Below are 13,351 nucleotides of genomic sequence, written 5' to 3' on the forward strand. Positions count from 1 at the left end.
TTTTTTATGGTTATGTATTGTTTGTTTTATATGCAGCACTTTGGAGTGCTTTTGTGAGTTGCCCTGAGTACTTCCCGGGAGATGGTGGTGGGGTATAAATAAAGATCATCATCATCATCATCATCATCATCATCATCATCATCATCCAGATACTTGGTATCTCATTCCAAATTAGTGTGAGGTGGGACACTGAGTCAGCCCTTACTTTGCACATATGAAAAACTTCTGTTTGAAGATAGGGGCATTCTCATACATAAGTGCTCTCCCCACAAATCAAGGACACTGATATTTCAAGAGTTCTGACCACATGGGTGGCCTTCATGAGTAGTAGGGGTGTCAGGAAATAAAGAGCTATGTCAAGTGTCACTGAATACACTACCACACAATTAGGCCTTTGTGGCTTTTCCTACTTTCTTCATCCTATCTTAATTTTTTGAAAGCAGATTACATCACCAGGAGCTGTTCTTCGTTCTTGGTTTTGGGCTCTGAAATCTCAGGACCAGGTATGGTTCCCATCTAGCAGCCCTATGCCTCAGGGGCTATCTCTCCCCAAAGCCCTGGCTTGTGTCTGTCTGTATATAGGAAAGTTATTGCTATTGACAGAAATCACTGAGATTGTTAAAAGGCATCCAAATGGGGTGGAGGTGGAATTGTTATTCCATCATTACAAGGTGTTATACTCTTTCTGTTGGCCACACTGTATGGCAAGACCATTTAAAGGACGAAGACTGGGCCTGAGTGCTCCATGCATGTGCATGTGCATGCATGCACACACGAGCATACAACATTTAGCAAAGAGAACAAATTGGTTGTTTTGTTCTCACTTCATCAGCTCATCAGAGCCTGCTAATTTTATCTTCTTTAATGCATAGTATATCACAGACATGCACAAACTTTGGCTCTTTGGGTGTTAGGAATTGTGGGAATTAAAGTCCAAAACACCTGGAGGGCCAAAGTTTGACAGTGCCTTTTCAGTCAAATATTACAAAACAATTTACATGTGCACACACACCAATAGAAAGGAAGTAATAAATCAAAAACAGTGACAAAAGGGGAAAGAAGACTATTCAACCTGCAAGTGGGTACAGGGAATTTACCAAAGGGTGTGTGCTTCCCCCACACTAACAGTAGGAAGTAATTTACTGGAGTTTCCTGCTCTTGCATCTATCACTGATACTCAAATCTTTTTCCAGTGAACACTGATCTCTATTTCCTCTTTGGCTTGGCTGCATGTTCCAGAGTAAATTAATTTACACCTAGACAACACTGACAAAATCACGTAGCTATGATCTGACATACTATATGATCGTGGGAAATTCCCACAACGTAAAGCACACCTCCTGGTGGATTCCCTCATGTTTAAACAGGTGTTATAAATAGCTTAGGTGCCGGAGATTGACACAGATTCAAAAAGACAAATTCTTCTGATACACATAATACAACCACTAGAAGAATCATGGTTAGCTTCAGCAAGAAGAATGCAACTTTAGCTCTTTTGGTGGGTCTGATCATTCTTGTGGGCACTAGTAAAGGTAAGTGGTCTTTCTTGTGATTATATTGTATGTTGTTGGACTGCATATCCCCAGAAACTTAGCCAGCACAAATGTGGAGAGAGATTATGGTAGTTGTCCCACTAAGTTGGAGGGCCACCAGGAATGTAGTTACTGTCAGCAGAGCAGAGGAGAGCACTGCACTCTCTGCTAAGATTTCTGCACCCAAATGAAAGTTTTCTTCAGCAACTTGGAAATTCAGTTGAACATTTAGAATTGAATCTGGCAGCTTTTATAGCAGTTGTAATATTATAGATTGGACTTAAAATATCCTCACTACTGCAAGTTCATGATTTTGAATAAATAAATGAATGAACTGATAAATCAATGTGAGCCTTAAAAACCTAACTTCACATCTTGGCATCACCCCAACCAAAATGTTGCTGAGGCAACAGAGGCCAGGATGCTGGAAAATGACATCTGCAGTGTGCTTCCAGTACTGGGGTAGTTTGAGATGGGCAACTGTGGTGGAACCCTGAGGGATCTCTTCAGCTGCACCCCATGACCGGGACTGCGTTGCAGATTTTATTTCCAAGTTTTCTGATCTCCAGAACTTCAGAAATTGTTCAGTTGGAGCATTGCTTCACCATTCTTTTGGGGTAAGTTGGAGGGCAACATCAGTCATAACTATGATGATTTAGCTCCATCATCATAGATACAATGTTGAGACAGGATATTGGCCACAGTGTAGGCATCCACTTTCTCTTTGTAACTTGAGAACAATTTGAATGTCTTACTCAAGCCTTTCTGTAGTAAATTTCCTGCAACCTGTGATAGAAATTGATTTCCATTTTTTTAAAAATGCAGCACTCCTACAAAACATTGCAACATTGCCATTGGATAGGAGACTGGTCCAAGCAGGGGAAAAAAATATGGGAGATGTAATGTTGTTTTTCTTCCTCCTCAGCACAAAGCAACCAAGATTGCTGCCTTTCTTACACCAAGAGGCCGCTGCCACGACAGGCTATCAAAGGATTTGTTGAACAACTTTCCAGTGAAGTCTGTGACATCAGTGCTGTCATGTAAGTTAACCAAGAGAAAAAAATGCATAATGAGATTTTTTTAATGGCCCAATAAGCCAATATTTTATGTAGTTATTAAAAGGTGAAGATCTTGCAAATGGGGGGAAACTTTTATGGGAGTTTTCAAATTAATCACACTAGGCAACATACATTTTAGTGTCTCAAATGTTAGACCTGTTTCTGGGTACATATTTGACTCACTAATTCCAAAAATGGCACCAGTTGGCATCTGCTCTCCCTTAAAGAATAATGATGACCATATCTAAGAAACCTAGCTGGTGCAGTTTATCCAATGCAATTTTCCAAATCATCCCAAATCATCCCAGGAACAGGCCTAAAAACTAAGATCCCAATACTTTTTTTGTGTAAGTCAATAATTTCTATTTTCCTCCTTTCCCCAGTTTTATTACTAAAAGAGGATTGAGAGCTTGTGCAAATCCTAAAGACCGGTGGGTCAAGAAGCACCTCCAGTGGCTGAGGTAAGTGAACCAATATGTTTCCTTGATAAAGCAGAAATATCTGATGTAATATTTACTACAGAAGATTTGGTGCTTATGGGAGGTAGCTATAATATAGGGGCCGTGATCCAAAAAGTTGTTGACCATGCTTTGTAAATGTGATAAATCATTCCAATGATCCTTAAACGGGAATGGGCAGCAATACTGGGATTAGAGTTGGGATGAAATGAGGGCAAATAGGGCCCTTCCATGCAGCCACATAACCCAGAATATCAATACCAAAGAGGCTGTAAACACAATATATATGATAGTCCTAGATGTGAAGTGTTTTCAGAGTCTCATTTTCTACAATGCTAAAAATGTAGGGACTGAGGGAAAATTTCATTGAGAGGAATTCTTAATTGAGGGGCAATACTTATATTCATTCTCCCCACCATAGCTACCCAACTGTATAACATCCATGCCTTTTAAATGGTAGACACAGGGTTTTCCCATCCATAGTATAGAAGCTGTAGAGCAAAGAGGGAAACTTGAAGCTTACCTACTTATTTCCTCATTATTTTTGCAGCACTAAACTCAAGAAGATGTCAAAATTGCAGAATTACTGAAGTGAAACAAGAGGCAATGGAAGACCAAAGAACCTAAACTAGGTTGGAATTGTTTCTCTGTACACTATTGTGTGCTTCCCGATTTTTTAAAAATAGATTCTTTGGAACCTCAAAAACTGATTCATATTGCATCGATTACTGTTTTCAATGAAGCATAGCAGACATGTTACTTTGTATGTTCATATGGACTCATACTTTGTGATCAAAACATAAATATTAAACTGTATTTTATGCATATGTGCCTTATTGGGTGTTACATACATCCTACTCTTCATATGATGCATATACTGTAACTAATTTTAGCTCTCCCCTCTCTCATCTATCTATCCATCTCTATCTCTATCTCTATATGGCATTGTCACTCTTCTAAACTTCTGTTATTACATTCATCCTTTGCAACATATTATTGCATATTGGATTGGTGGGATTTGCTTTTACATTTCTTTAAAATGAATAGAATGCATTTATTCATCACTTTTTGGTGACTGTTCTAAGTAATGATATATTTTATGTTGATGCATATAAACTAGAGCATGTATAGTATTTTAACTATATATGAAAAGAAACAGAATATCAACAAATAAACTTATCTTTTACAACAATGGTGTTTATCCTGTATTATATATTTATATCTGGTAGCATTCATAAGATCAGGGTGGAAAACAGTAAAATTCTATGTCAACGTATTGCCAATAATCTGATTAGTCAGCCATCCAAAGCCAGCCCTACTGAAAGATCTCACAACCTCGGAAACATAACATAATTGGGTGTATATAAACAATAAATATATGCATGAAGCTAATTAAAATGTTTCTTGAGACATACAATAATAAGCCATTTATATTTCCCTCATCTCCTTCCCACATATTGTATCCCTTGATCAAAGCTGACTCCTGTGTTTGTTTTGTCATTTGTATTCTGTCCTGTACCCAGAATCTGAGGGAAGGCCATAGGCAGTAGAGCAGTAGAGCAAAACAACATAACAAAACATGTACTAAAATCCATAATCCACCAAATCAAACCCACTGCCTTGGGCCCTGGAAGCTCAGTTGAAGAACCATGTTTTAACTTGGTGGTGAAATGAGGTCAGCCTTATCATCAATTGGACCTTTAAGGAGAAGGGAGATCTTGCAAACAGGGCAACACAACAGATAAGACCCCTTCCTATCTCCCCATATAACGTTTTGATCCAATGGTGGGACACAGAAGATCTTGCTGAGAGACTTCAGTGCTTCAACCAAGGTATCTCATATCCACATCCACATGCACACACTATATATGCATATACAGGAAGTCCCAAAACATATGATTTATAAACAACCATAGTTAAGAATGGAGGTGAGACAACGGAAAGTGGGGGGAAAAAAATCTATCTCTAGGAAGCAAAATTCACTCCTGTAAAAATTATCATGGGGGAAAAGTGTCTCCACTGAAGTTTCCACAGCAAGGCATTTTTTTCAAAATCCAATTATCACATGGACAGAAAGTGAGCTGAATTCTTCTGAACAAGCACCCAGACAGCAAAACAAACACCACAGGGGTGTTAACCGTTACACTTACAAAATGTACCTGTTCCAATATACATACAAATTTAACTTAAGAACAAACCTTGTTTGCAACTTGGGGACTACCTGTATAGTATATACATACACATAAATACAGTGTGTCCCAAAAATACAATATATACATTCTTTAGAGCACATGTGCCAAACCCAAAGGCTGAATCTGGTCTGCCATGTCACTTTATGTGGCTGTGTAGCTGCTGGACTATAACTCCTGTATTTTTCATGGGATTTGGAATACAGTAAGATCTAGAAGGATGCCGCTTGTTCTATTTAGTCATGATAGTAGGATCTGAATTTACATACAAGACTAGTGGATAGGATGCATGACTTTAAAATGTCATTTAATCTTTCCCAAACCTGAAAGTCACAAGTGCTCAAGGGACCTCCCCACACTCTCCATTTACTTAGCAAAGATATGTGCAGCTTCATTGTGAATAAACTCTACATGAACCCCAAGCACTATTTCAAACCAAACCTCATTATTCATCACAACTAGCTAGAAGCACTGTACTATTAAAGTATTTCCCACTTGGCATAAAAGAATTCCTATACACAAATGAGACAAACAAACCTATTTAAAAAGTGTTTCCTGCCTCCCAAAATATTTTGAAAATTCTCTGCGATTATGTCTTATTTCCTGTCTTTGAAACATGAAAGATTAATCCTGAAAGGGCAAACAGTAGGGAGTCATAGTAATGCTTTGAAAACGTAGTGGATTATTAAGCTCTGACCTATATCGTGGTGCGATTGATTTACAATGTTCAATTATTTTCATTTGAGAAAGGGGCAAAGTTCTCTTGTTTCAAAAGGGGAAAACGCTCCCTCTTTGATCTTACTTACTATGTGTGCATATTTTCCACAATAGAAATTTCTGTTTACACTGCCATTGTAAATTATTCTTTAAAGGGTCATCGGCAATTGGCAAGATTAACTGAGAGCCTGATAGGACTCCTATTGGTCACAACTGAAACAAAAATCGCAATAATAAGGGTTATTATTATTCCTGGGTTATAAATGTCATTTCCCCAATTGCTTCTATCATAAACACATGGGAAAAATTATTAAACTGCAAAAACTTTGTCTTTGCAGGAGGGACATCCTACTATAAACAAACTTAAAACACTATGGGCTTCCATAGATTACTACAGTCTGTATATTTTGGAAACAGTTACATTTTAGCTGTATATGTTCAACCTGATCTCCTTTAAAGTTTTGGGAAGATTTGTGTTACATCAGTTCTTTAGAGTGATGGTCATGTTTTGCTCCTTATGAACCAACATGGCAATGAAATGAGAAGCCATCAGATTACTTAATATTGAATTCAGAGCTTTTGAGGAACTTCTTTTTATTGAATTCCCCAACTTGACTCTTTGTATCTCATTTTTGTTTTAGTATAGATTGTTATTAATTCCTTTCTGCTAATATGCTTGATTCAAGCAGTGATCATTTTTAAGATCTTAGAAAGATAGGAACTTACTTTTTGATCAGGGGGTCTACAGTATCAACTGGGTTTTTGGACCACTACGGATCTCAAAATTTGTGGACAGGTGACTTCATCCCACTAAACATTTCAAGTGTTTGGAAGAGTAGGTTTACCATACAGCTCAAGCATACTCTGTTTTGAAATTAAATGGATGATTTTCCTACCTCCATCACACACTAGCAAACTATCCATTTTATTCAGGAGTTCTCAGTTGATTTGCCATCACATTGTAAAGAGTTGTTCCCGTCCACTGTCCCTCCTTTTGTTTTCTTTGTGAAAAGAAAAACACCTGGAGTATGATTTTTGTTCCTGGGCTATAAATGTCATTTCCTAATTGGTTTTATCATAAACGCATGGGGAAAGTTTATTAAACTGCAAAAACTTTGTCTTTGCAGGAGGGACATCCTGCTATAACACATTTTGCTCTAGTTTCTCAGTGATCCTTCTCTCCCTCCCTCTCTCTCCTTCCATGTGTTGGAAGAAGGAAGGAAGGAGGGAAAGAAGGAGAGGAGGATATAACACATGGCACACATTACACATGGAAGGAAGGAGAGCCCACAGAAAGTGCATGAGACAGAAAGGAACACAACATACTGCTGATCTTCCCTCCTCTGTAAGCAAAAGGTAATAATGAAACTTTTTCTCAAAGGGGCATTTTAGCTCCCCCCACAAACTGCCTAAACATATCATTTTAAAGTGGAGACTAATGCATATCATCACATGACAGAATGGACCATTTTCCTATCTCTATCCAGGTAATTTGCAAAAAGTTCACTTGCCAACCAGCTTAGAAAGCGTCTGAAAAGATAACCTCGTGTAACCTTGGAGTCCTTGTGAACAACCAATTAAACATGAGCCAACAATGTGATGGGGCATTTTGGCCTGCATAAATAGGAGTATAGTGTCTAGAGCCAGGTTAGTCATGCTACCCCTCTATTCTGCCTTGGTCAGACCACACGTGGAATACTGTGTCCAATACTGGGCACCGCAATCGAAGGGAGATGTTGACAAGCTGGAATGTGCTCAGAGGAGGGTGATTAAAATGATCAAGTGTCTGGAAAACAAGCCCTATGAGGAGCAGCTTAAAGAGCTGGGCATGTTTAGAAGAGAAGGCTGAGAGGAGACATGATGGCTGTGTATAAATATGTGAGGGAAAATCATAGGGAGGAGAGAGTAAGCTTGTTTTCTGCTGCCCTGGAGACTAGGATACAGAACAATGGAAAGGAGATTCCACCTGAACATAAGGAAGAACTTCCTAACTGTGAAAGCTGTTCAGCAGTGGAACTCTCTGCCCCGGAGTGTGGTGAAGGCTCTCCCTTTGGAAGCTTTTAAACAGAGGCTGGGTGGCCATCTGTCAGGGGTGCTTTGAATGCAATTTTCCTACTTCTTGGCAGGGGTTGGACTGGCTGGCCCACGAGGTCTCTCCCAAATCTATTATTTTATAACCCTTTGCAATGCTTTTTAAACTCCAAGATATCTCTGCGCTACACTTGAAGCCTACGTCATGTGATGAACACAGTAGGTTGCCATTTCTTAAGTGCGAGGCTCAGTAGTATTCAATGAATGTGATGAAGTGGCAGAACATATTACATAAAATACATTCATTAAAATGCATTGCTATGAAATAGATATATTAAAGTACACAGGTCAAAGTAAAATACAGTAAACACAGGACCGGAGTTTAAAATTCATCATTAAAAATTGAATGGTTAGGCCTGCTGGAAGAGATAGGATGCAATAAAGATACCTATTGCTACAACCTCTCTATGGGTACATCTACACCAGGTATGGGCAAACTTATTTATTTACAGTATTTATATTCCGCCTTTCTCACCCCACAGGGAACTCAGGGCGGATTGCAATGGACATATACATGGCAAATATTCAATGCCATTAGTCAGACAACATATATAGACAGACACAGAGGCAATTTAACATTCCAGCTTCATAAGGGTATGCTCAATTCCGGACACAGGGGGAGCTGCCGCTTCACTGTCCACTTGTGACACCAATTCCTTGATGGTGGTCCTTCTTCATTCTCCTGCACACTGCTGTTTTTTTTAATGGTGTCGTAAATTAATTAAATTAGCCTCCCCACATAAAGTGGTACCTAAAATTGCATAGGTCAAGAGCGAGCTCGTGTTGGAGTTCGGCCTGCGATTGTGTTTCAGGGTGTTTTGGATGTGGGGAATGATGCTAATGAGGTTCAAGATGAGTTTCAAGATGGCAATGGTTTGGTCAGTGATATTGATGCAGAGAATGACCAAGGAGATCCCTGTAGTTTCCCATGAGAATGTCCCTTATATATAGAAAAATGCTCTGTGCATAATGAGTACCTTAAAAACAAAAGAACCAATGAACGAAATCACACCAAATTTGGCAACAAAACGTCTCACAACACAAGGAGTGACCATCACTCAAAAAATTATGATTTTGTCATTTGGGAGTTGTAGTTGCTGGGATTTATAGTTCACCTACAATCAAAAAGCATTCTGAACTCCATCAACAATGGAATTGAACCAAACTTGGCACACAGAACTCCCATGACCCACAGCAAATACTGGAAGGGTTTGGTGGGCATTGACCTTGAGTTTGGGAGTTGTAGTTCACCTACATCCAGAGAGCACCGTGGACTCAAACAGTGATGGATCTGGACCAAACTTGGCACAAGCATTCAATACGATCAAATATGAACACAGATGGAGTTTGGGGGGAAATAGACCTTGACATTTGGGAGTTGTAGTCACTGGGATTCACAGTTCACATACAATCAAAGAGCATTCTGAACTCCACGAATGACAGAATCGGGGCAAACTTCCCACACGGAACCCCCATAACCAACAGAAAATACTTAAGGCCATCCAATCCAACTCCCTTCATCAGGGCAAGAAAATGTAATCAAAGTCCTCGTGACAAAGAGCCATCCAACTATAGATATAGACAGATATATGATTCACACACGCACACAGATATAGTATCATAAATTTGAAAGGGACCCTTAAAAAAGGACAGTGATATGTTGCATGTTCCAGGGTGGGCAAACCAGACACTCTCCACATGAACACTGACCAAGAAACAGCAAGAAATACTTTTTACCCACAAGCAGAAAGAAATTACATATACTAGAAACCAACACTTTCTCATTACTTTGTTTTCCAGATCAACAGACTGGGCCACAGCAACGCGTGGCAGAGGACAGCTAGTCTTCAATAAAAGGATTAGGTTCTTGTGGGTTTTTTCGGGCTATAGAGCCATGTTCTAGAGGCATTTCTCCTGACGTTTCGCCTGCATCTATGGCAAGCATCCTCAGAGGTAGTGAGGTCTGTTGGAATTAGGACAATGGGTTTATATATCTGTGGAATGGCTGGGGTGGGGCAAGGAGCTCTTCCCTGCTGCAGTTAGGTGTGAATGTTTCAGCTGATCACCTTCATTAGCATTTGAAGGCCTGCCTGAGCTTGGGAAAATCTCTTGCTGGGAGGTGTTAATCTGTGCCTGGTTGTTTCCTCTCTGTTGTTTTGCTGTTGTAATTTTAGAGTTTTTTAATACTGGTAGCCAGATTTTGTTCATTTTCATGGTCTCTTCCTTTCTGTTGAAATTGTCCACATGCTTGTGGATTTCAATGGCTTCTCTGTGTAGTCTGACATGGTGGTTGTTGGTGTGGTCCAGCATTTCTGTGTTCTCAAATAATATGCTGTGTCCAGGCTTGTTCATCAGGTGCTCTGCTATGGCTGACTTCTCTGGTTGAAGTAGTCTGCAGTGCCTTTCATGTTCCTTGATGCGTGTCTGGGCGCTGCGTTTGGTGGTCCCTATGTTTTTTCCTATTCAACGTGTGGTGTTTAAAGTCAGAGGATTATTCCTGTTCGGGAGTGCAATAGGTAAACTATTAATGGTTGGGAGCTCACTCTGACGCGGGGTGGCTTTGAACTCATTACCTCTTGGTCAGTAGTGATTTAATGCAGCTGGCTACTAACTGCACCACAGCCCAAACTGCAGCCTTCCAGGTGTTTTGGACTTCAACTCCCACAATTCAGGAATTATGGGAGTTGAAGTCCAAACATCTGGAGGGCTGAGGCCTGATATACACTGTACAATTGATCCATAATTCAGGAATTATGGGAGTTGAAGTCCAAACATCTGGAAGGCTGATGCCTGATATACACTGTACATTTGATCCAGTTTGTATACCATTTGAACTGCTATGAATTCAATGCTATGGAATGATGGGAGTTGTTGTTGTTTGGTGAAGTACTAGCCTTCTTTGGCAGAGAAGGCAATAGAACAGGCCAAGTCCAAAACACTTGGAGGGCCGAAGTTTGCCCAGGCCTGCCATAGAATAAATCCAAGATGGCGCTCCTCCTCCTCCCACACAGGTGTGCAGCCTCCTTCTCCCTCTTATCTGAATGCCTCTCTCGCGCGCCTCCAAAGCCCTTTATGAGGTCACCACAAGCGTAAGCCACGCCCCCTTCCGAGGAGCGTCGCCATAGCAACGCGCAGGACCATAAAGAGGCGGGGCTTCGCTTCCAAGTCTCCTTTCCTCATGGTCAGGAGGAGAAGGGACCTGGGAGCCGGCCGCGCCTGCGCAGTCCACCCCGCCTCGGTTTGCCCGGTCTCCATGGCAACGAGGCCGGCCCAGAGGCCTCAGCCATCGCGGGCGAGATGAAGCTGAAGCGGTTCTTGCTGCGATACTACCCTCCCGGTGCGGAACAGAGAAGGATGGGGAAACTTGGATGTGAGGGGGAAGGGGAAGGGGGAAGCTGGGGTGCATCTACTCTGTAGAATTAATTCAGTTTGATACCACTATTAACAGCAACATCTCAATGCTATGGGATCCTGGAAGTTATAGTTTAGTGGGGCACCAGCAGTCTTTGCAGAGAAGGGGGTAAATTAAATAAATCAATAATGCTACCGAGACCCCGGGGGTGCAGTGGGTTAAAGCGCTGAGCTGCTGACCGAAAGGTCGCAGGTTCGCTTCCGCTGTCAGCCCTAGCTTCTGCCAACCTAGCAGTTCGAAAACATGCAAATGTGAGTAGATCAATAGGTACCGCTCCAGCTGGAAGATAACGGTGCTCCATGCAGTCATGCCGGCCACATGACCTTGGAGGTGTCTATGGACAATGCCGGCTCTTCGGCTTAGCAATGGAGATGAGCACCACACCCCAGAGTCAGACATGACTGGACTTAATGTCAGGGGACAACCTTTACCTAATGCTACCGAGCCCTGGGAGTTGTAGTTTGGTGTGACAATTTGCAAGAGAAGGTGAAGAACTTGTAAAACTACAACTTCCATAGCATTGAGCCATGTCAGGTCCCTTCCACACAGCCATATAACCCAGAATATAAAGGCCGATAATCCACAATATCTGCTTTGAACTGGGTTATCTGAGTGTGGACAGTGTGGACTCGGATAACCCAGTTCAAAGCAGATATTGTGGATTTTCTGCCTTGATATTCTGGGTTATATGGCTGTGTGGAAGGGCCTCAGTTAAAGGACTGCCAAACTTCGTTACTTCCACTGTGCAGATGCAACCCAAATCTTACTATGGAGTTGTATATAATGGGACAGGAGCATCCATGGATTCAGGTATCCACGGTGGGATGGATACCCATACCCAGGTGGATACATTTTTGAGACACCTTGTAATTTCCAGTGCTCATGTAGTCTGTTGACTGGAAATTAGAAAACTCCCACTGTATTTGTGGAGTGTGTGCATGTTTATATCCTAAACTAGCCGTCTCCTGCCACGCGTCGCTGTGGCCCAGTCTGGTGATCTGGAAAATAAAGTAATGAGAAACTGTTGGTTTCTAATATTTGTAATTTCTTTATGCTTGTGGGTAAACAGTATTTCTTGCTGTTTCTTTGCCAGTGTTGATGTGGAGAGTGTCTGGTTTGCTGACTCTGGAACATGCAACGTATCATTGTCCTCCTTTAGGGGTCCCTTTCACATCTGTGATACTATATCTGTGTGTGTATGATTCATATCTATCTATATCTATGGCTGGATGGCTCTTTGTCAGAAGGGCTTTGAGGATGTTTTCTTGTCCTGGTGAAGGCAGTTGGACTGGGTGGCCCTATGTATGGGGGTTCTGTGTGGGAAGTTTGCCCCAATTCTGTCTTTGGTGAGGTTCAGCATGCACTTTGATTTTAGGTGAACTATAAATCCCAGTAACTACAACTCCCAAATGTCAAGGTCTATTTTCTTCAAACTCCCATCAATGTTCGTATTTGGGCATATGGAATATTTGTGCCAAGTTTGGTCCAGATCCATCATTGTTTGAGTCCACAGTGCTATCTGGATGTAGATGAACCGCAACTCCCAAACTCAAGGTCAATGGCAACCAAACCCTTCTGGTGTTTTCTGTTGGTCATGGGAGTCCTTTGTGCTAAGTTTGGCCCAATTTCATCATTGGTTGAGTTCAGAATGCTATTTGATTGTAGGTGAACTATAAATCCCAGCAACTACAACTCTCAAATGACAAAATCCATTTTTTTGAGTGATGGTCACTCCTTGGGTTAGTAGGTGTCTTGTGTCCAAATTTGGTGTCAATTTGTCCAGTGGTTTTTGAGTTCTGTTAATCTCACAAATGAACATTACATTTTTATTTATATAGATAAGTTGCTTGTTTAAAGACAGGATCGAAAAAGTTTCTTGCATCCCCAGCCTTGA

General features: G+C 41.0%; 2 protein-coding genes across 2 annotated transcripts in view; both read left to right on the forward strand.

The window, feature by feature from the left end:
* The first annotated feature begins 926 nt into the window (after positions 1-926).
* Positions 927-4,194, forward strand: CCL20 (C-C motif chemokine ligand 20). The gene is made up of 4 exons (XM_060766781.2): positions 927-1,532; positions 2,458-2,572; positions 2,974-3,051; positions 3,599-4,194. The coding sequence occupies exons 1-4, from the start codon at positions 1,457-1,459 to the stop codon at positions 3,636-3,638; spliced, it is 309 nt and encodes a 102-aa protein (XP_060622764.2). The 5' UTR covers positions 927-1,456; the 3' UTR covers positions 3,639-4,194.
* Positions 4,195-11,234: 7,040 nt separating this feature from the next.
* DAW1 (dynein assembly factor with WD repeats 1) overlaps positions 11,235-13,351 on the forward strand; it is a 29,927-nt gene continuing 27,810 nt past the window's right edge. Inside the window, exon 1 of the mRNA XM_060767854.2 lies at positions 11,235-11,382. Coding sequence (XP_060623837.1) covers positions 11,343-11,382 — 40 coding nt within the window. The 5' untranslated portion in view covers positions 11,235-11,342. The remainder of the gene's footprint in view (positions 11,383-13,351) is intronic.

Source organism: Anolis sagrei, chromosome 3 (assembly GCF_037176765.1).
Source record: "Anolis sagrei isolate rAnoSag1 chromosome 3, rAnoSag1.mat, whole genome shotgun sequence".
Taxonomy (NCBI): Eukaryota; Metazoa; Chordata; class Lepidosauria; order Squamata; family Dactyloidae; genus Anolis; species Anolis sagrei.

Excerpts from the sequence above, each read along its gene's own strand:
- CCL20 (XM_060766781.2), top strand. The coding sequence starts at position 1,457 with ATGGTTAGCTTCAGCAAGAAGAATGCAACTTTAGCTCTTTTGGTGGGT. Across the intron at positions 1,533-2,457 it reads TCTTGTGGGCACTAGTAAAG|CACAAAGCAACCAAGATTGC; the intron begins GTAAGTGGTCTT and ends CTTCCTCCTCAG. Across the intron at positions 3,052-3,598 it reads AAGCACCTCCAGTGGCTGAG|CACTAAACTCAAGAAGATGT; the intron begins GTAAGTGAACCA and ends TTATTTTTGCAG.